General features: G+C 41.8%; 1 protein-coding gene across 1 annotated transcript in view; it reads left to right on the top strand.

Moving 5' to 3' along the window:
* LGR4 (leucine rich repeat containing G protein-coupled receptor 4) overlaps nt 1-22,105 on the top strand; it is an 82,988-nt gene that overhangs the window by 16,352 nt on the left and 44,531 nt on the right. The window contains exon 2 of the mRNA XM_073658064.1: nt 17,948-18,019. Coding sequence (XP_073514165.1) covers nt 17,948-18,019 — 72 coding nt within the window. The remainder of the gene's footprint in view (nt 1-17,947; nt 18,020-22,105) is intronic.

Raw genomic sequence — 22,105 nt, 5'->3', positions numbered from 1 at the left:
AGCGTGCAGCCAGAACGGTGGACAACCCAATGCCCCCCGATACAAGGCACTGTGTGCGATGGGTGTGACATGGCATCATGACAGACTACACACATTGTAGTGCACCAGCTGTTGTCCATAGGCATGACCGCACTTGTCATGTCACCGATATATATGTCTATTTTATTGTGAAGCGTTGTACAGAGATTGTCATAACATAGAGCTGTGCCTGTCCCCCATGGGGCATACATTAAATTTCATATTAACTTTTCGGTTTATTTGGGAACTTTGGCTCCTCCAACACTACAAAAAGGAACGCCACTCAAATAACCTGAGGATGACCTAAAAATAAAAAGCCTTTCAGATGGTGTCCTTTAGTCAAATTCAAACCCAGCGCAGTAGGATGGTGGCTTCAACCACTGAGCCACCGGCCTGCACTTTGGCCTTCATTTCTCCCAACCATCTACAAGATACTGTCTTATGCTGCCCTATTCAACCAGTCCGAGTCAGTGTGTCATCTTCCCGATGCAGTCTGGCAGTTGTAAGCTGAATTCTAATTGGCTGTTGTGGACTAATGAAGTTCTGAGGCGCTTTTGGTACATGTGGCCTATTATATGGCCACGGTCAATATTTGGTCAGTATTTTCCATCAGTATTTGTAAGCCAGAATCTCAGGAGTGGGTGACAAATACAGAAGTCGTGACGTGTTTCTATTATACTTTTCCTCTGTTCTTGGTTTTGGCTTACAAATACTGAGGTAAAATACTGAAGGTGTGAACGTGGCCTCTAGATGGAAGTTGTAGAGGCACAATGTTCTCCTTGCAGGCAGTATTTCCCCCATTACAATCACATCTCCTCTCTAAGGCTCAGTGAGACATTTCCTCACCATAATTACCTTCCCTGCCCTTTGGCCTTTGTAACATTTGTTTGGAGAAACGTTGTTGCTCCGTGAGCGTCTCCAAACAAGGCAGCGCCCCAGGCCGTCCCCAGCCGTGATTTATGGCTCTCCACAGCGCTGGGCCTCGCTGCCTCACACATTCTGCACCGGCTGTAAACTCCCCTTTGTGAATAGACCACAAGCAAATCAATTTTAGTCAAATATCTACCAAAAGCAAATACCCGGTGTCACGAGGCAAGCGTTCCCCGGCTGCTTCGCTCCCTGCAAATCTTGTTTGAGGCCAATCAAATTTTTATGGCTTCTAATTTTTTGGGGGAGTTGGGATTGATTGGGGCCAAAGGCAGCCTCTTATAGCCTCACTGACAAGAGGCCGACCTGCAGAGCCCTGAATACCAGAGCGCTGGGCATAGACGGGACTTCTCTGTAGCAATATTTAGGGCTTCACAAAGCATTTTTTTATGTTCTGCCTTATTTGTAAGATGAGGTGTGGGTTTTTTTTTCTTAAGCATCATAAGGCCCCCCCAAACAGATTAATTTTATTTTTAAGTTTTTATATTTTGAAGCAACATATGGGTCCCCCGCCTCTGAGGGAATTTGTGAATCCAGACTCGTCACACATTTCAGGCCGTTTATTTGTGCCGATGGCTACATTAAAAGCTGTGGGGAAAAAAAAGTGCCTTCCATTGTTTTATAAGGGGGGAACAACTCCTATCAGACGAGCAGAGATTAAAAAAATAAAGGTTTAGGTCACCCCTTACTTAATAAAGCTACTTATACTCTGAGACTGGGTTCACACTAGCGCATTTCACAGTCCATAGACGGACAGCAAAATGCTCAGACTGACGCCCGGGTCTCTCAACCCAAACTGGCCGCCTCATAGACACACGAGTCTGAAGTCTGGAGACCCACGGTCAGTCCAAATACTGCTGAGCATATACAGACCATGACATACACTCGTGTGAGCCCAGCTATAAGCTGCAGCAACTAGCCACACAAGGATTGGCCCTATCGAATGGGGCTAGTCTGTGTGCAAACCTGTATGGATGTCAGGTTCTCTTCTGATCCGTGTTTGCTGATCAGACTTGGCCACACAAGTCATTGAGATCATGGGAACATGCCAGCGGGAGTAAGATGGTCGTTTTTGAGATTATTATTTTATTTTTTTCAACCTTGTTCTATCGAGTGCTGTCAATTTTTAGTGGCTGAAAGCTTTAGCACTGAGCTGTGTGAAATGTGACTTCTTACTCTATAATTAGCATGTTTGTGGGTTCTTATAAACCCAAGAAACCATATAGGGGTCAATCCAGGCTAAATTGTTTCGCACTCATTTACCCTAGTTCCAGTCTAAGTATAGAGTCATCAAGGTGTTTTGCAACAATTTTCTGGAGTAAAACATTGAAATTCTCAGACTCTGAAGTTTTACAAGAAAACTTTGACTTTTGGCTTTTTTTTAATGGCCTAATCAAACCCCAGCAAATGCATCAAAACCCGCACCCCATGGTCCCCAATGTGATTCCGCAAGTTCTATGCACATGCTGCGGATTTTTCCGCAGCGTTTATGATAAACACGCGAAAAATGCGCGATAAACGCGTGCGGAATTCCGCATGCGTTTTTCCGGGAGAGGACTTGCAGAAATGAAGCAGAAATTTTCTGCTTCATAAATGCAACGTGGGCACATAGCCTTAAACCGATTTGCATGTGTGCAGATGGACAACTTCAGCAACATCATCAGAGGGTGATAACAAGCGGTTCTGACTAATCCAGGGTAATCTAACTTGGGGATCTAATTTTATTATTTTTGCAACTTTTTTTTGTTCTCTACACCCTTTTGTCAAGGATCTAAAAATGTATTTGGAGTCATACCTCCTTGAGTATACGTTTTTGAGCGGCATGTGGATAAATGGACAAGCAAGTGATATTAAGTGCACATGTGTATTCAGGCACAAGTTCACAAGGTGTGTCTTACATCGAAGCATTTCTGGCATCTGCCCTGCTGGTTATTGATGAACTCTTTGCTTATCTAAGGGTAGATTTGTAACAGAGCGCATCATTAGGACGCTGTCCATCTCCAGAAGACCTTCTTCAGAACAAATGTTCTTTATAGAAGCCAAGACAACCCGAACGAAAAAAACAAGTCAAACGATGCAAAAAAAAGTCTATTATTGACTTGGTAACACACTCACTACCTGTAACTCAAATCTCTGTAAGATCAAACTCTATACTCCATGGTAATCGGCTACGAAGAAGGGACCCCCCTGTACTTATCAAAAACCCTACATCATTCATAAATTTTAAGATTAATCCTGGAGCCTAGGAATTGAGAGGACTGTTCCAATGTAAAAAAAAAAATTGAACTTTTATTTGTCAGTATGAACTTTTATTTCAGTATCAAGAGGTGTGTGTGTGTGTGTGTGTGTGTGTGTGTGTGTGTGTGTGTGTGTACAGACCAAAAGTTTGGACACACCTTCTCATTTAAAGATTTTTCTGTATTTTCATAACTATGAAAATTGTACATTCACACTGAAGGCATCAAAACTACGAATTAACACATGTGGAATTATATACTTAACAAAAAAGTGTGAAACAACTGAAAATATGTCTTATATTCTAGGTTCTTCAAAGTAGCCACCTTTTGCTTTGATGCCTGCTTTGCACACTCTTGGCATTCTCTTGATGAGCTTCAAGAGGTAGTCACCGGAAATGGTTTTCACTTCACAGGTGTGCCCTGTCAGGTATAATAAGTGGGATTTCTTGCCTTATAAATGGGGTTGGGACCATCAGTTGTGTTGTGCAGAAGTCTTGTGGATACACAGCTGATAGTCCTACATGAAAATACAGACATTTCTTTAAATGAGGTGTGTCCAAACATTTGGTCTGCACTGTGTATGTAGATAGATATTTTTTTTTTTTTTTTTAAAAATATCTAAGTATTCCCAGAATGAAGCAGTACCCCCCCCCCCCCATGTGCAGACCTTCACTAGGTCAGTTTAGCCTATAAGGGAATGTGAGACTTGCTTAGGCTACAGATAATCTATGTCCTGGTTCTACATTCCCTGGTGTCCTGAGTTGTGGGGGGTATTATGAGAGTTTTTGTAGCCACATTACAAAACTCTGCATACTTCCAGTGTTAAGATGACGTGTCTATGGTGGGATCCCTAGATCATGGTGATCAATTCAAGATGCTCAGGTTAGTATTCCTTCAAAAATAGTATTGACCCATGTAAAAAAAAAAATCACTAGACCTTCTTAAAGGTGATTGAAAACTTTCTTTGAGGGTGTATGGCCAGAGGCTGATCAGTAGCATGTCCCTGTAGGGTTCCAGTGATCATTCACATCTATCGTGTCCATGTGGCTCTTGTGAACATGGAATTGGATGCATGTCTGTCCATGGTGAGAAATTTATGTTCATGGTTTAAAAAAAAAAAAAAAAAAAAAAAAATGTAACTGTGGGTCCTGAGGCTGTTCACACTGGAATGTTGTAGCATTTCTGCCTTTTTTTTTTTTTTATTTTCTTTTTTATATTACTAGAAGGATTGCGCTTTCTTTTTAGGACTATACCATTGCGTCGTAGACTATGGTTTTGTGTTTGCTTAAAGACACCCATGCCAAAATGGAGGCCAATCTGCTCCATTATACAGGAGGAGTGTGTGTGGTGGTGGTGCTGGGGGCCTCGTCTGTCCACACTCTGAATAATAGGATTCAGAATCCTTGATTGCCGTTCTTTTGCCACAGATTGCAGGATCGGACTGTACACAGCCCTTCTGCAGAGCAATGTGTCCCTATGCTGACAGACTCCAAGCAATGTGTAAACAAAACAATGGGGCTTTAGTTAGAATTATAGAGGCAATAAGAGGTAGCCAAAGTGCACATGCCCTTTCTTGCACTGATCCGGTTTTCAGCCTTTATTGCACAGATGCCACCTGTGCGGCCATTGTTTTCGGGAATCCTGTGCCATTGATAGCAGGGATATTGGCTTGTTCACAGGTTTAGTGTAGGTTTGAGCTCATTAGCTGCAGAGAGGTGTTAATCATGCTACTTCCCAGTCATATATACATCAGGACTGACTGAGACTGAAGGGTGACATGTCCCCCAGTGATGGCCCAGAGCTGTTTAGGCCTTGATTTATGTGTGGAAAGTCAACTTTGTTGTTGTCAGCTTTGAGTGAAGAAACCTAACCCCAGCGTTGCTGTAATTTGAAACGATCTTCTGGACTTTTTCACATAGCTATCGCTCAGTAGGTGCGGCGAGCCTTTATCTGATGGTGGAGCCTGCAGTGTAATGTCATAGCCTGCGGCAGTGGTTCTGCTCAGGGGTAATGTAGTATTACACCTGCAGTCCTCATCCGAGGGTCTGCATCTCCACTGTCAACGCTTTGTCGGGGTGTTAGTTAATTAATGAGGTTGTCCAGGATTAGAAACAGCACCACTCCTGACCATAGGCTGTGTCTGGTATTACAGCTTGGCACAATTGAAGTGAATAGAGCTGACCTATGGTCAGGGGTGGTGCTGATGCTGAAAAAGTGGACTTGTTTTTTGTAGTCTTGGACAAAAAAGAAAAAATATTACTTGATGCGTTTAAGACCTTGTGCACATAACCAGTTTCTCGTACGCTTGCTATCTGTGGTTTCTAGATTTGAGTGGTCCGTGGGAAAAAAATCAGACATGTCCAATTTTGGTCTGAGGGGTTGGATCAAAGGATAAAGTGGAGAAACTTTCTGGTATGTGGAGAGAAAAAACAACTGTTGCCACTCTGATCAGTCATAGGTCCACTTTTGACGTGTGTGGCTAAATATCGTGTGAACCTTACCCTACGGTACATTTGTATCTGTCCAAATCATCTGGAATCTTTGCCGCATCCAGATGCAAGGGATTATTAGGACCGTTTTGGCCCACAGGTGATCAATAAAGTATTGTCAAGCTTCATAGTGGTAGAAATGGTAATTTTTGGGTCTTCCAAAATGTACCTCCAGATTTCTATTTCTTTGCTATGGCCGTGTTCCCGCGTAGCAGGAGTGCTGCCTTTTTTGTGTGTAGGAAATGTACAATTAGCTGGCCAATAAAGTGATTCCATGAATACTCTTGCCCACTGTGAGCTGTAAAGACACTGTTTAACTGCGCATGTTTCTCTATATATTTTTCTATGGGGAGTCTGTAAGGAAAAAAAAAAAAACACATGTAAAAAATGCAGTTGCGTTTTTAAGTTCAGGATGAAGGCTTTTCTGTACATAAAGCATTAAAATGCTGCTTCAAATCTGCACACAAAGGCCTCAAAGGGGAAAATGCATAAAAACCCCACATCAACAATCACAGAATTTTTATTGTGGCTGTTGATGCAGAAAAACTGCAACATTGGTGCTAGGTGTGAACGTGGCCTATGTATGAATTAACATCTAGAAATAACTGATATCTGCAGTTAATCACCTGATTGGGTGACGGCAGTGAGGTGAGTGGTGAAGCCTCGGAGCGTAGCCTGCTTGTGAGCATGCTCCAGGTGTACAGGCCGGCATTCCACCGGGTAGATGAGGCGAGCGATGTGTCACACCCTCCAGGAAGAGCCAACCTGTTACCGGCCCGCAAGTCCCCAAACAAAATAGTGCTCACATTACAAGTGTACTACAGTTTTCAGTTTTTTTTTTTTTAATTTCCATATCTGTCATAGAAAGAAATATTCCATCAGAGGTAAGTGGTGTTCAATAATACAGCCTGTTCCTATGACTTCTTGTCCCTGTATGACACTGTCTGATACCTTAAACACTTGATCACCTTGAAAGGGGTTCTCCAGCCATAGGATACATTTGGGATTTGGCAGCCAGTGAGTTAAAAAAAAAAAAAAATAATAATTGAAAAAAGCGTGCGCTTACCACTGCTGCACTCAGATCTGCACTGCTACTTGGCTGACAAAAAATTCCCTAAAAGTCAAAATGTATTATTCCAATGGAAAAAAGATCCAACAAATGTTAAAAACCCACCACAATGAGGAGGTGTACCATCTCCAGTCTACAGATGGGGAAACTATCAGATATATAGAGTAATCTCCACAAGTCCCTAATCATAAGTACTACCTGGCCGTGGAGGATGGCGCCCCTTCTTATCGTAGTCTGTCCCTGTTAAATCCTGGACTACCTAGTTAGGTGTGTGTATAGTGATGCACAGAATACACCTTTCACCAGAGCCAAAACACTAAATATTGCACATAAACAAAAACCCAGATATGTATTCCCAAATAATATGAAGGTGTAATGTGGTCACACAATCAGACATTAGATGAATCCTACTTGTCCCTAAATACTGCACTTCCTCACCCTCGAGGCTGGCACCCTAAAGATAGACGCAAGTGGCGCCCCTACTCAGTGTAGTCTGTCCCTGTTAAGCCCTATAAAAACCTAAAAATAAAGGTGCTTTCATGTCTAAGGCACAATAAGCCCATTATTAGGCCATAATCAAGCATGGGGACATGGGATGTTCCATAGACTAAACACAGAACCAAGAATATCTGGATACAGAGTGGTGAACAGATATGCTATATAATGTCAATATATACCTTTGGTGCACTGCCACTTGGGGATCAGTGATGTCAGACCACCCCTGACCATGGCGCTGCAGCCGCTGATTGGGGGCCTGCACAGTGCTGCTGTCAGATCAGCACAAACTGCTGGAGCGGGAAGCCAAGGGAATTCTTGTATTTTTAACCCCATGGCTGCCTACTGCTGAATTTACTCCCTGATCGGGGAACCCCCCTTTAACATCCTCTTCATAAACCTTAAATCTTATGTAGCAAATTTGTATTCTTCTCATGTTTATCAACGTAGCTTAATTTTTGATGAAACACTCCTAACCATAAAATTTAGTTTTAATTTCTTCACTGCATAAATGCTGATCTTTTACTGCAGGCTGTCATATATTGGTGTTTTCTTTTTAAATATTATAAAGAATTGTGTTACCATATTCTAAAATATGTGTATAAAATCCTACGTATACTCCCTGTTTTTCGAGACCCTTGCAATTTTTCTCCCCTTTCCTTTAAATTCAGCAAAACAGGCGTGTAATTCGTTATTGAGCAGAGCCGGTGGGGGGGCTTTGTGTGCTCCTTAATTAAGGGCTTTGTGTGCCTCCACAAAAGAGGGTGAAGAAAAAGTCTGATTCAAGCCCATTGTTGGCCGTCCCTATTGGCCGGCTTTTCTGGCCGGCTATTGGTGCCCTAAGTGCTTTCTGCACATAACTGACACTTTTGTTCGTGGTTAACGGAGGTGAAAGAAGCCAATTATTGGCTTTTTTTTTTTTTTTTTTTTTTTAATTCTGTGAAAGGCAGCTGCAGAGTGATGGGGAAAAAAAGGCAAATATTCCTGGATTTGTGATTTTTGGCTGAACTAGTTTTTCTTATTTTTATATATTTCTTTTCATACTTTGTTTTTAGATTGAAGAATTATGTTCTATATCTTGAGCCTTGTAGATCTTGAATTAGTGGCCGTGGTATTAGTTTGCTTGTCAAACCAGAATAATGGGGGACTTATAAACCTCATTAATTGTTATACACTGGCAAACCGGGTATGCAAGACTTCCATTATACTTCATCTAAATACTATGTTATATTTTCTCGTTCCCCTCAGTGAAGAACTTAACGTTTCACAATTTTCTGGCTTAAACATGTTGTTTTTGAGTAAAGACAGGCTTGTAATAGAAAAAAAGTGTGCACTGGGTGTACATGGAATTATTCGGGTGAGGGGAACCCTATCTATTACTAGAACCCACAAACTTTCAATTTCATAGGACGTCAGCTTTACGTCTGGATTTTGAGGAGGCACTTATGCGAGGTCAGAAGCTTACAGACTTAAAGGGGTGTGTATAATTAATATATTTATTATATGAATTTTTCTTGCATTAGTCATGGCTGAAGATGAAATATTTTTCCCGGAAAATTATTGCAATTACACAACTTTTGTTATACACGTGTTTTTATTTCCTTTGTGTGTAATTGGAACAACACAAAGAAACAGAGGAAAAAAAAGTCAAATTGGACATAATTTCACGCAAAACCCCTCAAAATGGTCTGGACAAAATTGTTGGCACCTTCCCAAAATTGTTGATAAACAAACAACTTTTGTTTCAAGTATGTGATGCTCGATCAAACGCACCTGTGGCGAGTAACAGGTGTGGGCGATATGAAAATCCCACCTGAAACCAGATAAAAAGGGGAGACATTGACTCTAAGATAACCCAGCTGCTTGTTATTATGCCTGTAAGACCCTGACTGGATCATGGAAGCAACTTTTCCCACCTCTTTCGGTTTCTCCTAAATCTTGGACCCAAAATCAAGTCAATTAAAATTCCTCTCCATAGCATAGTGTTACTGGTGCAGACTTCCTTGGACTTGCATTGGTGACACATACCTGGCATCTAGGACCCGACCTCCTGCTTTCTTATATAATCTATTCATGGATGAGTCTGTACTGCTCCTCCCAGTGTCTTAGATTGGCTGTAGTGCTGACGCCATGTAGACTGCACGGCTGCCAGTAAGTTTGGCTGCTTTACCAGTGTAGATGGCGTGCCCACCTCTGAGCACTGGCTGAAATTTGCTGGTGCATTTGGGGAAGGGGAGTACAGCACTTATTAATAAATAATAGAATTTTCTATTTTTTACATACCAATCTGTACTTTGGGACTAAATTTTAAGTGCAGGGGAAAACCCCTTTTAAAACGGTTTCCCTTGTCTGATTTTTTAAGCTATAGCTCTAAAGCCGTGCAGAAGTAGTAGTGACCACATAACCTCCTAGATGACTCATGTGCCTAATAAGCTAATGCTTGGAGCAAAGTTTTTTGGGAGTTGTTGTTGTGTGTTTTTTTTTTTTTTTTTTTTTTTTTTTTATTGCTGTCACTGGTCAATATCAATGTAAAGGGGACCTTGAAGTGGTCTCAACTGCCTGAGTTTTGTGTGTGTGATGCCAATGGTATGTGGTAGCTACCCATTCTTATCTTCCATAAAATTATACTTTCCTAATTGGACAATTGGCCACTTTTTTTCCTCTTGTCGCTATGCCTTCTTTAGAGTTTTTAGATTTTTTTTTTTGATTTTTTTTTCTCACTTCTTTAGAAATCTTAGAGGCCAAAATCTACTAGTACAATGCATCTAGTTGATGGCTCCAGCCACAGGGCGGATCAGCCAGGTAGTAATTGAGGCTGTGACTTACTCCCCTTGACATTGTTTGCTTTGCACTTTGGCTTGCAGTCTGCTGCTCTGTACACCCTGCACATGCCAATATTTATCTGCTCTTACCATCTCTGCCATCCTGGACACTTGTTAAGCTCTTGGTGAGTCAATAGAAGGCGAGCAAACTGTGGCACACGGGAAGTGGCAGCCAACGGATGTCAAAAGCCACTCTGTTTGGCAGCTGCTCGTGCTTCAGTCTCATGTCATGTGGCTTCTAGTTTGTCTTTACTATAATAATTGCATTGAATTTGTAAGCAATTGTCTGAATGGTTTGAATATTTTCATTGTTGGCCACAAGTAGCAAATTACAAGGTCCACACCTATAGAAGGATTGTCAGTCACACACTTTAAAAGCTAGGGACATCTCTGTTTTACAGGTTATGACCATTTTACTTACTAAAGGTAACTAAGTTTCAAACTTTAAATTCTTTTCTTCATTTACATCCCCCTCATATGCACTTGGCTGACTCCTCCCAAGCTTTCAAATTGTGGCGTTATCCAGGTTTGGCACTCTGACTGCAGACTTGTAAATCCTCACAGTATGCACATTGCATGCTGTCAGGATTTTCTGGTGCCAGCGATATTCATACTCCCATTCCGACTAGCTGTGCACGACCTCGTTCAATTGACTTGTATTGAGCGAGACGTCTAGTCGGAATGTGATGGCCAGGAGTATGCCTATCACATCCTTGCGGTCACTTGACCACCCGCTCCCGATACTAGAGAAGCCTGGCAGTGTGCAATGTGCGTGCTGTGAGAATTCACATGTCTACAGTCACATTTAACATTGCACAGAACTTAATTTTAGTTTGAGTTGGATTTAAGATTTCTGCTTTGAACTTGAACAAAAAAAATTCTGCAGGGTTTTGGTAGAAAATATTGGCGGAAAGTTCATCAGTCCTGAGGTGGCGTAAGGTGGAGGGCGCTATTTAATGCATGTAATTAGTTGAACCAGTTGTATACCACATGCACTTTTTTAATTTTTTGCAAATATTATTAAATGGGGTATCTAGAAACTGCTTTAGTCCAGATTCAGATGACCATCAGCACACTGATTAATAACTGGTGGGAAGCATTTTTTCACACTGACCAGTCGCAGTGTGGAGCTTTAGTACGGCAATCTGGACCTGGCCTTACTCTTGATCTGGTCATTGCAGCTTGATCCTATACACTTGAATGGGGAAGAGTTGTAAACCAAGAACAGCAGCTGCACTGTTTCTGGACAAAATAAAATTACAAAAGTGTGTGCTTTTTTTCTTATTTTGTGTAAAACTCATTTTGTATAGAACATCCCTGTTTCTAAATTGTCGGTCACATCTGAGAAGTATTTAGAAAAGAATCTGGCACTCACTGATAAAGATGATTTCTACTTAAAATCATAAATGTGGTCCAAATTCAGTGTACATATAAGTGACGTTTCAGGCATTTAGACCTTTATCAAAGATGATTGTGCAGCAAAAAAGCAGAATTAAAATAGAACTTTTACTAGATTCATTAAAGGGTTATAAACCAGACGCACACATATAATCTAAAAATACAAAACAGCCCTTACCCCTGTATAGGGAAAATAGCCCTATACAGGGGTATAATAGTGACCACTGCCACTATTTTCCCTATACAGGGGTAAGGGCTGTTTTGTATTTTTATATTATGTGTGCGTCTGGTTTATAACCCTTTAATGAATCAAGTAAAAGTTCTATTTTAATTCTGCTTTTTTGCTGCACAATTGTATTGACTAGCAGTTTTTGGCCTTGGGGCTGTCGTTGTATTTATTGCTTCTAGTTTTCTTTATCAAACACACTCTAAAGTGTGGGACCACGGGGGTAGATGCAGAGAGATGGCGCAGGAGAAAGTGCGACTGATATGTGCAGAAATAAAGTCGCACTGTCTTTCTGCATCTACCGCTGTGGTCCCACACTTTAGGCTATGTTCACACATGTTGGGTTTTTCAGCGTGACAAATCTGCAGCAAAACCCAATCTATGGCAGGAAATCGGCTGCATTAAAAATGCAGATTTTTCTTATATATTTTTTTGTTGTTGTTTTTTGGAGGAGTTCTAATCCTATATGTGACACAGTAGTGAAGTGTGGATCTTTTTTTCATGGAGAGTGTCTTCTCCTCCAGCAATCCTGTAGAGAATCATTTGTAATGGTAAAATCTGTCTTTCCTTTTTTTTCCCCTCTGGGGGTATTTAGTGTTTTTCTTGACCCTCTCTTGCTAGTCTAGTAATGTGAGTCTTATCTTAAATACCTGACCCCTGAATTCATTATCTCCAACCTTTGCAGAAACAGAGTGTGGTGTGAATGGAATACATTCACTGTGGGGCTCACCAGGGTAATGGATCGGGGTGGAGTCCTCCCTTTCACATAAATGGGCATTTAACCCTTGCATAACCAGATGGCAAATATTACTCACTTTATTTTTTTATTTGCACGTGATCTTTTAAAAATACCATTTGTTCTTCTAAGTTGACATTCCTTTATCCACACCACTTTCTCAAGTAGGCTGAGCATACACACCTTTATATACATGTATCCGATTTAATATCTGAGATATTATGATGCAGCAAAGTGCCTGTTGAAGGAGCTGGTCTACACCTCCCATTTTTTTTTATTTTTTTTTTCCGCCTGTGTCTTTGAGGTTACAGAGGTATTGCATTGTTCCTCAAATTCTTTGTTAATAAAGCGCTGATGGAACTTAGTGTGAACATACTTTACTTGTGTGGATTTTGAAGCAGATCTGCTTTACTCTGCCGTGGTTTTTGAGAGGGTCTGCGTATAAAAAAATATATATTTCCCCTAGAGAAGCCCTTATCAGAAAATGACCTATTGTTTCTTTTCTGTTTAATAAAATAAGGTTAAACACTCTTGACTGTATATGTAGTCACAAAGCATAGAGGCTTGTTAGTCAATCAGGAGGAGGCGACTCTGGGTGTGGAGTAGATCTGGAGTGACAGAGGCTGCCATAACTCTTCAGTCTCATTTACATATCTATTCAAACACTGCGCTGATTTCTTAGTAATGGAGGAACAGCCTGACCATGTAAAGGTATTGCTGGACTAAGAGCTACATGTAAATAGTTGTGAGGGGTGAAATCCTGCTGACAGATTCCCTTTTTAAAAATAAAGATAGAGATAGAAATCTAGTAATTTTCACACTGGCTTCTGAGGCTTTTTTAGATGTTGTTTCAAGAAACAAAACATGTAGATAGCCACAAAGGTCAGACCCCGACCTTTATCATTTCAATAATATATAAATAAGTGTCTAATGAGCGTGTGCAAAGGTCACTGAAGAGTGAGAAGGGGAGCTGAGACATCTCCTGTGATTGGTGGAGCCTGTTATCAGCAGGGTATAGCGGTGTAACCTGTCATTGTTGGGCTATGTTCACATGTCCAGTAGGGATGAGTTAGAATGGATCCAGCAGCTATCTGTTGGCAAAAAAGTTGTGTAGATACAACATTTTAGACCATTTTTAAATAACTGATCTCTGCTGGATTTTTTTTTTTTTTTTAACATTGAAGTCTATGGAAAACTGATCCGTTAATTAGGCATCAGTTTTTCTTTCATTAGTAACGGATCTGTTTTTTACTTGCTGGATTCAGTACGCAAAACACAGACCCTGGAGGGGTCTCTGCATGCATGTATGTATAAGGGGAGACCGGGTGGGGAGAAGCTGCCGGGGCCTGGCCTTTCTGACTAGTCACCATGTGGTCACTTTCTGTTGGCTTGCCTTTAAAGGTTATCCCCTATACACAATTCAGTTCAAAGCCTTGGGGTGACATTGGTTATCTAGTGATTGCTGTATGGATTATGCCAATATTAGACTGGTCATGAATGGGAGGTTCTTTCCAGAGTTTCCCAATGCAGCAATGGTAATCATTAACCAATAATACATTTCAAGCAGGTCCAATAAGTTCTTGTACTGTGAGATTTGTGCAGGTTATTTTCGGGATGCAGAGTCCAGGCTTATTTTGGGCTAGCCCGGGGCAATATCATACCATCCTTTTTGTAAATAAATTAATCCCGAAGAGTCTGCTGCCAGGATGCAGGAAACCATCAAAACACAATAACTGCCCCAAGCGCAATAATTACCCCAGTCTTTACAATCTTGTAAAACATATTTTTAGGAAAAAATAATAGTGCCAAATTTATTGCATACTTTCCATTTGAAGACTGTGCTCCTTGTGCTATTTCCGCTCAGAGCTTGACATTTACAAACTGTCATGTCTAATTTAACAGTGGCAAAGTAATACCCGGCTCGCCTACGCGCGGTGTTTTATAAGTTATCTATTCCCAAACTTCTGCCTGTTTTTGTTTTTTTTTTCCTTTTTTTCTTTCTTTCTTTTTGTGACTTGCATTTTTCTTGTCATGTTCTTCTCTTTACAACTTTCTCAATACTATGAAATTATTTTCTAATATGTTATGTCTGTAATTCTGGTAATGCACAGGTATATTCATTTTACTGTTGGCTCAATAGTCTGTATTGAGTATTTGTGATAGAAATTGATTCTCTGAGAGACATATGCATGTTTTGGAAAATAATACCCTGAATATACAGCTTGTGTGTGTATATATAGCACTAATAATAATTTTCTTGCCTTGTTCATACATGGATGGCCAAGGGAAGAGTCTTCCTACAATAAACAATCCATACTGGTATCCTATGGACAATATGCAGCAAAAATAATGTTTCATCATAAAAAGTGCCACATTTGGATGGGTGGTTGGCAGGACGGGCAGAGTCCTTCTAAAATTTGATCATGTAAAACAAATGTAGTTTTGTAGTACTCGTACAAAGGGTTACTGGAGCCCATATAGTCTCCTCACACACTGCTACCAGTCAGTGGTTAGATTGAAGTGGACTTCTCTTTATGATTTGCTGTTCTTAATTATATTGCCATGGAGGTACAATGCTTCATAATTATGGTTGTTTATGGTTACTTTTCTAGGTATAGATCTATGAATATGACTGACCAACTTTTAGATCATACCAATTCTGATTAAATAAGACGTGCGTAGGGGTGGAAGACCATCACCTACAGTCTGTCTTTTAGATTGTGTGCAGTCTTCATGTCACAGACCGGCTCCAGGACAGATGATCATGAAAATGTTAAGAGCATTCTGACTAGGACCATGGCTGTCACAAACAGTAACTTTGTTTAAAGCCCATTGATTATCTACATTTCTAGGGTTATTGGGCTCTGTGGTGTATGGTTTAGCGTTCCTGGTAGTTTTTTTTTTTTTGTTTTTTTTTTATTTATTTTAATTTTCAGCATGAATCGTATGCTTCATCTTTGTCTGGTACACAGTTGAGACTGAATAAAATTTGAGCTCCACAATATATGAATTTTTAAACAAATCAGCCATGTAGGTTTCCACACGGAGAATGCAGGGTTAAGGATTGTTGGTGCTCTTAAAAAAAAATAAAAATAAAAAAAAGGTGAAAAATTAACTAAAATAATTGAAATTGTCCATGTCAATAATTTTGGAGCTTTTTCTAATTTCTTCTGAAATTCTACGTGTGTAGTGTTAAGCTGATTACGGCCAACTGTTTAATACTACCAGTACTATATGAGGTAATGCCAACCCATTATTGCACGTAACTAAACCATTGTTTTGTTTTTTCCCTAAATGATGTTCAGCGTGGTTGTGACTGCATTAGCTGAGAGTGTAAAACGGATATGGCCTAACTTAAAGGATGTGCTTACCCCTCCTATGCACTCCTCCTGAGTAGCCCAACCTCTGAGTTATCATCAATCGAAGTGTAAAATTCACCTTATGGTTCTTTGCACTCTTTTTTTTTTTTCTCCTGTCTGCCAGATTTTTATCTTCTGCCATCTACATCAGTATAGCTGCCTGTGTGGTTTTGCATAATTAACTGTTCTAGCAGAACTCCACTCTTCTTTTGCACTCATCGGCAGTGCAGAACTGTTTGTTCCCTGTTGCTGACATATCAGTGATGTGAAATTATCAATGCTGCTCTTTTGATGCATACAGCAGAAGATAATCCTCTGCAATGTGTCAATGGAGCAGCATTTCACACCATTCTCCCAGCAGCAGGCAGGAAACATAACTCCACTTACTTCAGCCACTGTGTACAACCCAATATCATTCCTTTTAGTCCTCTCTCCCTATCTATCTAGCCTATCTATCTAGCCTATCTATCTAGCCTATCTATCTAGCCTGTCTATCTAGCCTATCTATCTAGCCTGTCTATCTAGCCTGTCTATCTAGCCTGTCTATCTAGCCTATCTATCTAGCCTATCTATCTAGCCTGTCTATCTAGCCTGTCTATCTAGCCTGTCTATCTAGCCTGTCTATCTAGCCTGTCTATCTAGCCTGTCTATCTAGCCTGTCTATCTAGCCTGTCTATCTAGCCTGTCTATCTAGCCTGTCTATCTAGCCTGTCTATCTAGCCTGTCTATCTAGCCTGTCTATCTAGCCTGTCTATCTAGCCTGTCTATCTAGCCTGTCTATCTAGCCTGTCTATCTAGCCTGTCTATCTAGCCTGTCTATCTAGCCTGTCTATCTAGCCTGTCTATCTAGCCTGTCTATCTAGCCTGTCTATCTAGCCTGTCTATCTAGCCTGTCTATCTAGCCTGTCTATCTAGCCTGTCTATCTAGCCTGTCTATCTAGCCTGTCTAGCTAGCCTGTCTAGCTAGCCTGTCTAGCTAGCCTGTCTAGCTAGCCTGTCTAGCTAGCCTGTCTAGCTAGCCTGTCTAGCTAGCCTGTCTAGCTAGCCTGTCTAGCTAGCCTGTCTAGCTAGCCTGTCTAGCTAGCCTGTCTAGCTAGCCTGTCTAGCTAGCCTGTCTAGCTAGCCTGTCTAGCTAGCCTGTCTAGCTAGCCTGTCTAGCTAGCCTGTCTAGCTAGCCTGTCTAGCCTCCTCCCATCCGGCACTCTGCTGCTTTATGGTATGAGCGCTGCTCTGTAATGAAGTCTCTGCCCCTTTTATGTGACAGAATCTGTTATAGTAGAAGCTGTGTTCCAGAAGTGACACTGATGCTGGCAGGAAGCAGCTGGGGAAGCCTGCATTGTACATGATGGACCAGGGCCCCTGTAACTACAGGACGGTTCCAATGGCATCTGGATGGTAAACAGAGCCTGAAGGCTCACCCTTTGGGGGTGATATATACAAGACAAGGCAAACTTAAAAATTCGCTATACTGGCACAAATGAATATAAATGTGTACACTACTCTAAGAACATGTTGTGATTTTTGGGAATAACCCTTTTAAATGTTTTGCTGGAAATGATCGTGAAAGTTCTGACTTGGCACCGTTCTGCTGCTTATGTGGAAACCAAAAATACCAACACATTTAGGTTTTCATGGCACTAAATTCAACACGGCAGCCCTATATTTACTTGCGCTATAAATCATAACTGGATACTAATTTAAGATACTGAACACATGTTTGTCCACAGCTGACCCTGTTCTTATGTTTAGGTTTTTTTCACGGTCCGTAGATTGCTGACATCTAGACTTTGTGTTTTGGGAATGAAAGCCTATTTTAAAAGTGTTGTGTTGGCAACTTTTAAATGGTATCTTTAAAACGTAGATTGACTTTTTGCTAGTATATAAATGTTTGCTTTGTGGTTTCACTTTTGGCAGCTTGGCATGCAGAACCATTCTTCCCATCTCATCAATGGTCACTTCGATCTACACTTATAGATTTGCATATGTTTTGGTTTTATTTCACTTTTAAGGAATTGTCTTGCTTGTGGAAAGAAACACAAAATAATGTACAACTTGGTAATTTTTTTTGGTAATGATTATGTGTATGATCTTTTTTTCTTGATTAAAAGAAATTGTATATCTTGTTTAATTATTTAGATCCTAATAGTTTGTTTTTCACTGTGTATTTTTAGGGATGTCAGCATGAACAACATAACCAAGTTGCCAGAAGGTGCATTTAAAGGCTTACCCTATCTTGTAGAATTGTAAGTATATATGTTTTTATGATACCAGAATTTTTATTTTATTTAGATTGAAACTCTCCCACATTTTACAAGTTTGGTAATGCATGAAGTGCCTACTGCACTGTATTCTTTATCCCTAGGCACTTAATGTACCATAAATAGAATCCTAGAATGTTAAGGCCCCGTCACACATAGCGACGCTACAGCGATCCCGACAACGATACGACCTGTCAGGGATCGTTGCTGCGTCGCTATGTGATCGCTTGTGAGCTGTCAAACAGGCAGGCTCACCAGCGATCAGGGGAGCAGCGACATCGTGGAAAGAATCTTTCCACAATGTCCTGCTCCTGGTTACCAGCCTGCTGAAGCAGGAGCAGGCTGGTAACCATGATAAACAGAGCGTTACTAGGGGCACACACGCACCTAGTAACCCGCTGTTTATCATGGTTACCACTCTGCTACGGTGAGCGGGAGATTACCGCTCACCGTAGCAGAGTGGTAACCATGATAAACAGCGGGTTACTAGGTGCGTGTGTGCCCCTAGTAACGCGCTGTTTATCATGGTTACCAGCCCGATCGCTGGTCCCGCTGGTCACACACAGCGATGTGTGCTGACCAGCGGGAGGGCAACGACCAAAAAATGGTCCAGGACATTTTGTAGCGATCAGCGACCTCACAGCAGGGGCCTGATCGTTGCAAAGTGTCACACATAGCGACATCGCTGGTGAGGTCGCTGTTGCATCACCAAAACCGTGACTCAGCAGCGATCTCGCTATGTGAGACGGGGGGCTTTAGATTTGGACGGGACCTCCAGGGTCATTGTGTCCAACCCCCTGCTCAATGCAGGATTCGCTAAACCATCTCAGACACATGTCTGTCCATCCTCTGTTTTGAAGACTTCCATTGAATGAGAAGTCACCACCTCTCGTGGCCGCCTGTTCCACTCATTGATCACCTTCACTGTCAGTTTTTTTTCTATTTAATCTAGATCTTCTCCCTATAGAAACATAACATACATATAGTTAGAAATTTAAAGTCAAAGCCCTTAAGTATTATTCTTGGTCGAGCAGTAGTTCTTATAAGCTCACGTTTGCCTATTACGTCCTTAAACTGTAATTTTTCTAAATATTGACCCTAAAGGCAACAAATCAGAGCATTAGTTTAATGTCTCAACTCCCCATACACATTAGATGGCTGTTGGGTGAATGATTATTCGAGCGATCATTGGATGAACAGCCATCTCAGCCGAAGCTTCCATACACAGGAGCACTTGCTCAGCCGAGCTCTCCTCTGTTCTTAGAAAGCCACCTACTGACAGAGCGACTGGTGGCTTATCTCCATTCGATTCAGTCCGAAATCGAACATCCTCGAATAACATCTCTCCCGACAGTCAGTCAGCAGGCGCCCACATACACATTAGTGTCGTCGAACCCATCGACATCGGCGGGTTCAGCCAAAATTAGTCAGTCTACGGTCCCCCATACACAAACGTCAGCTGAACCCGCCGATATCTGTGGGCTTGGCTGACAATCTGATGTGCATGGGGGGCCTCCCTTCTCTCCCTTGATGGATGATGTCTGGGAAGATAAAGACATGCCATGTCTGATTTTGGACAGCTGATCATTTTATTCTTGAAAAGATAAGCTTCCGCCATAGTAGTCTGTCAGGCTTTCTCATAGAGACCACGAGTGCTCGACAGCGTGAGCGCTCTGGTGTATGGAGGAGTCAGATAACTGTTGAACCATCTTTCGACAGCAGCCATTTCTATTTGTTTGAGGCCCTTTTTATACTTGTTTTATAAGAGGTGTAATCACGTTTGGAGCAGGCCGAAACATTGGACCTTATTTCTCAAACTAGTAGTAGAATTGCTTCATTTACTATTCGTAGACTCTGTGGATTCTCAACATTACAGGCAGTAACTTTTTTTTTTTTTTTGTTTGTTTCATAAGTGGGTAATAAAATTTCTCCATATGTATCGGCAACTGGATGTACTGAGCCATAGCACTGTCTATGTTGGGCCAATTCTGATTGTTTTGTATTTGTCCATGTGTGTTCAAAATGGCGTAAAACGCAGCTAATTGGTGTTTACACGATCTAAGTGGGTGGGAGCTCTGAACTGCAGGCTGTGTATATGGAAAAGTTTGTAAGATTGCTTTCCCAACTGATTCCAATTAGCCCGTCCTGTCATTGTATTCATACAATGAGAATGTTGCTTCATTCTGTCAAAATCAGATGAAAAATTAGCTTCTTTGATATTTACACAGTGTATAGGAAGCGCACTACAATTAGTGCCACACAAATGGCTAAAATGTGATTTTCTGTTTTTCTATACTTTCAAGGACGAGAGCCTTCTCGGCCATGGATGGTGTTAATGTAAGCTGGACTGGTGTGACCTAGTTAGAGCATTTGGAAGTATCATACAACAAGTTGTGAGAAATCCACTTTCATGCATAACAAAGGGTGTGACAAGGGTGGAATTCTTAATTAGCACCTTATTAGTGGAACAAATCTCTGAGCACATTGAGTTGTTGGAGGAAGCAAAAGATGTAATGTACTGGTTATTATATTAACTTAACGGGGTGGTCTCTTTTAGGAAACCCAACTTGTACAGTACATCTTATTAGAGAGTTTTCACCCTTTTTTTTTTTTTTTTTTTTAAAGTGAACCTGTTGTTTAATACAAACTGCGGGCAGCATTAATCAGATCCTGGCTGCATAATTGCAGCCAGATATACACTGCTCAAAAAATAAAGGGAACACTTAAACAACAGAATATAACTCCAAGTGAATCAAACTTCTGTGAAATCAAACTGTCCACTTAGGAAGCAACACTGATTGACAATCAATTTCACATGCTGTTGTGCAAATGGAATAGACAATAGATGGAAATTATTGTCAATTATCAAGGCACCCTCAATAAAGGAGTGGTTCTGCAGGGGGGACCACAGACCACATCTCAGTACCAATGCTTTCTGGCTGATTTGGTCACTTTTGAATGTTGGTTGTGCTTTCACACTCGTGGTGGCATGAGACGGACTCTACAACCCACAGAAGTTGCTCAGGTAGTGCAGCTCATCCAGGATGGCACATCAATGCGAGCTGTGGCAAGAAGGTTTGCTGTGTCTGTCAGCGTAGTGTCCAGAGGCAGAAGGCGCTACCAGGAGACAGGCCAGTACACCAGGCGACGTGGAGGGGGCCTTAGGAGGGCAACAACCCAGCAGCAGGACCGCTACCTCCGCCTTTGTGCAAGGAGGAACAGGAGGAGCACTGCCAGAGCCCTGCAAAATGACCTCCAGCGGTCAACAAATGTGCATGTGTCTGCACAAACGGTTAGAAACCGACTCCATGAGGGTGGTATGAGGGCCCGACGTCCACAGATGGGGCTTGTGCTCACAGCCCAACACTGTCAGGACGCTTGGCATTTGCTACAGAACACCAGGATTGACAAAGTCGCCACTGGCGCCCTGTGCTCTTCACAGATGAAAGCAGGTTCACACTGAGCACATGTGACAGACGTGACAGAGTCTGGAGACGCCGTGGAGAGCGATCTGCTGCCTGCAACATCCTTCAGCATGACCTTTTTGGCAGTGGGTCCGTAATGGTGTGGGGTGGCATTTCTTTGGAGGGCCGCACAGCCCTCCATGTGCTCGCCAGAGGTAGCCTGACTGCCGTTGGGTAACGAGATGAGATCCTCAGGCCTCTTGTGAGACCATATGCTGGTGCGGTTGGTCCTGGGTTCCTCCTAATGCAGGACAATGCCAGACCTCATGTGGCTGGAGTGTGTCAGCAGTTCCTGCAAGATGAAGGCATTGAAGCTATGGACTGGCCCGCCCGCTCCCCAGACCTGAATCCGATTGAGCACATCTGGGACATCATGTCTCGCTCCATGCACCACAGACTGTCCAGGAGTTGGCAGATGCTTTAGTCCAGGTCTGGGAGGAGATCCCACAGGAGACCATCTGCAACCTAATCAGGAGCATTCCCACGCATTGTAGGGAGGTCATACAGGCACGTGGAGGCCATACACAATACTGAGCCTCATTTTGCCTTGTTTTAAGGACATTACATCAAAGTTGGATCAGCCTGTAGTGTGTTTTCCCACTTTAAT

The sequence above is a fragment of the Phyllobates terribilis genome, unplaced genomic scaffold (assembly GCF_046119375.1).
Source record: "Phyllobates terribilis strain yellow unplaced genomic scaffold, ASM4611937v1 Scaffold_13__5_contigs__length_258822181, whole genome shotgun sequence".
Lineage (NCBI taxonomy): Eukaryota > Metazoa > Chordata > Amphibia > Anura > Dendrobatidae > Phyllobates > Phyllobates terribilis.
The sequence above is the reverse complement of the archived record's forward strand: the minus strand, read 5'-3'. Positions and strand labels throughout refer to the sequence as shown.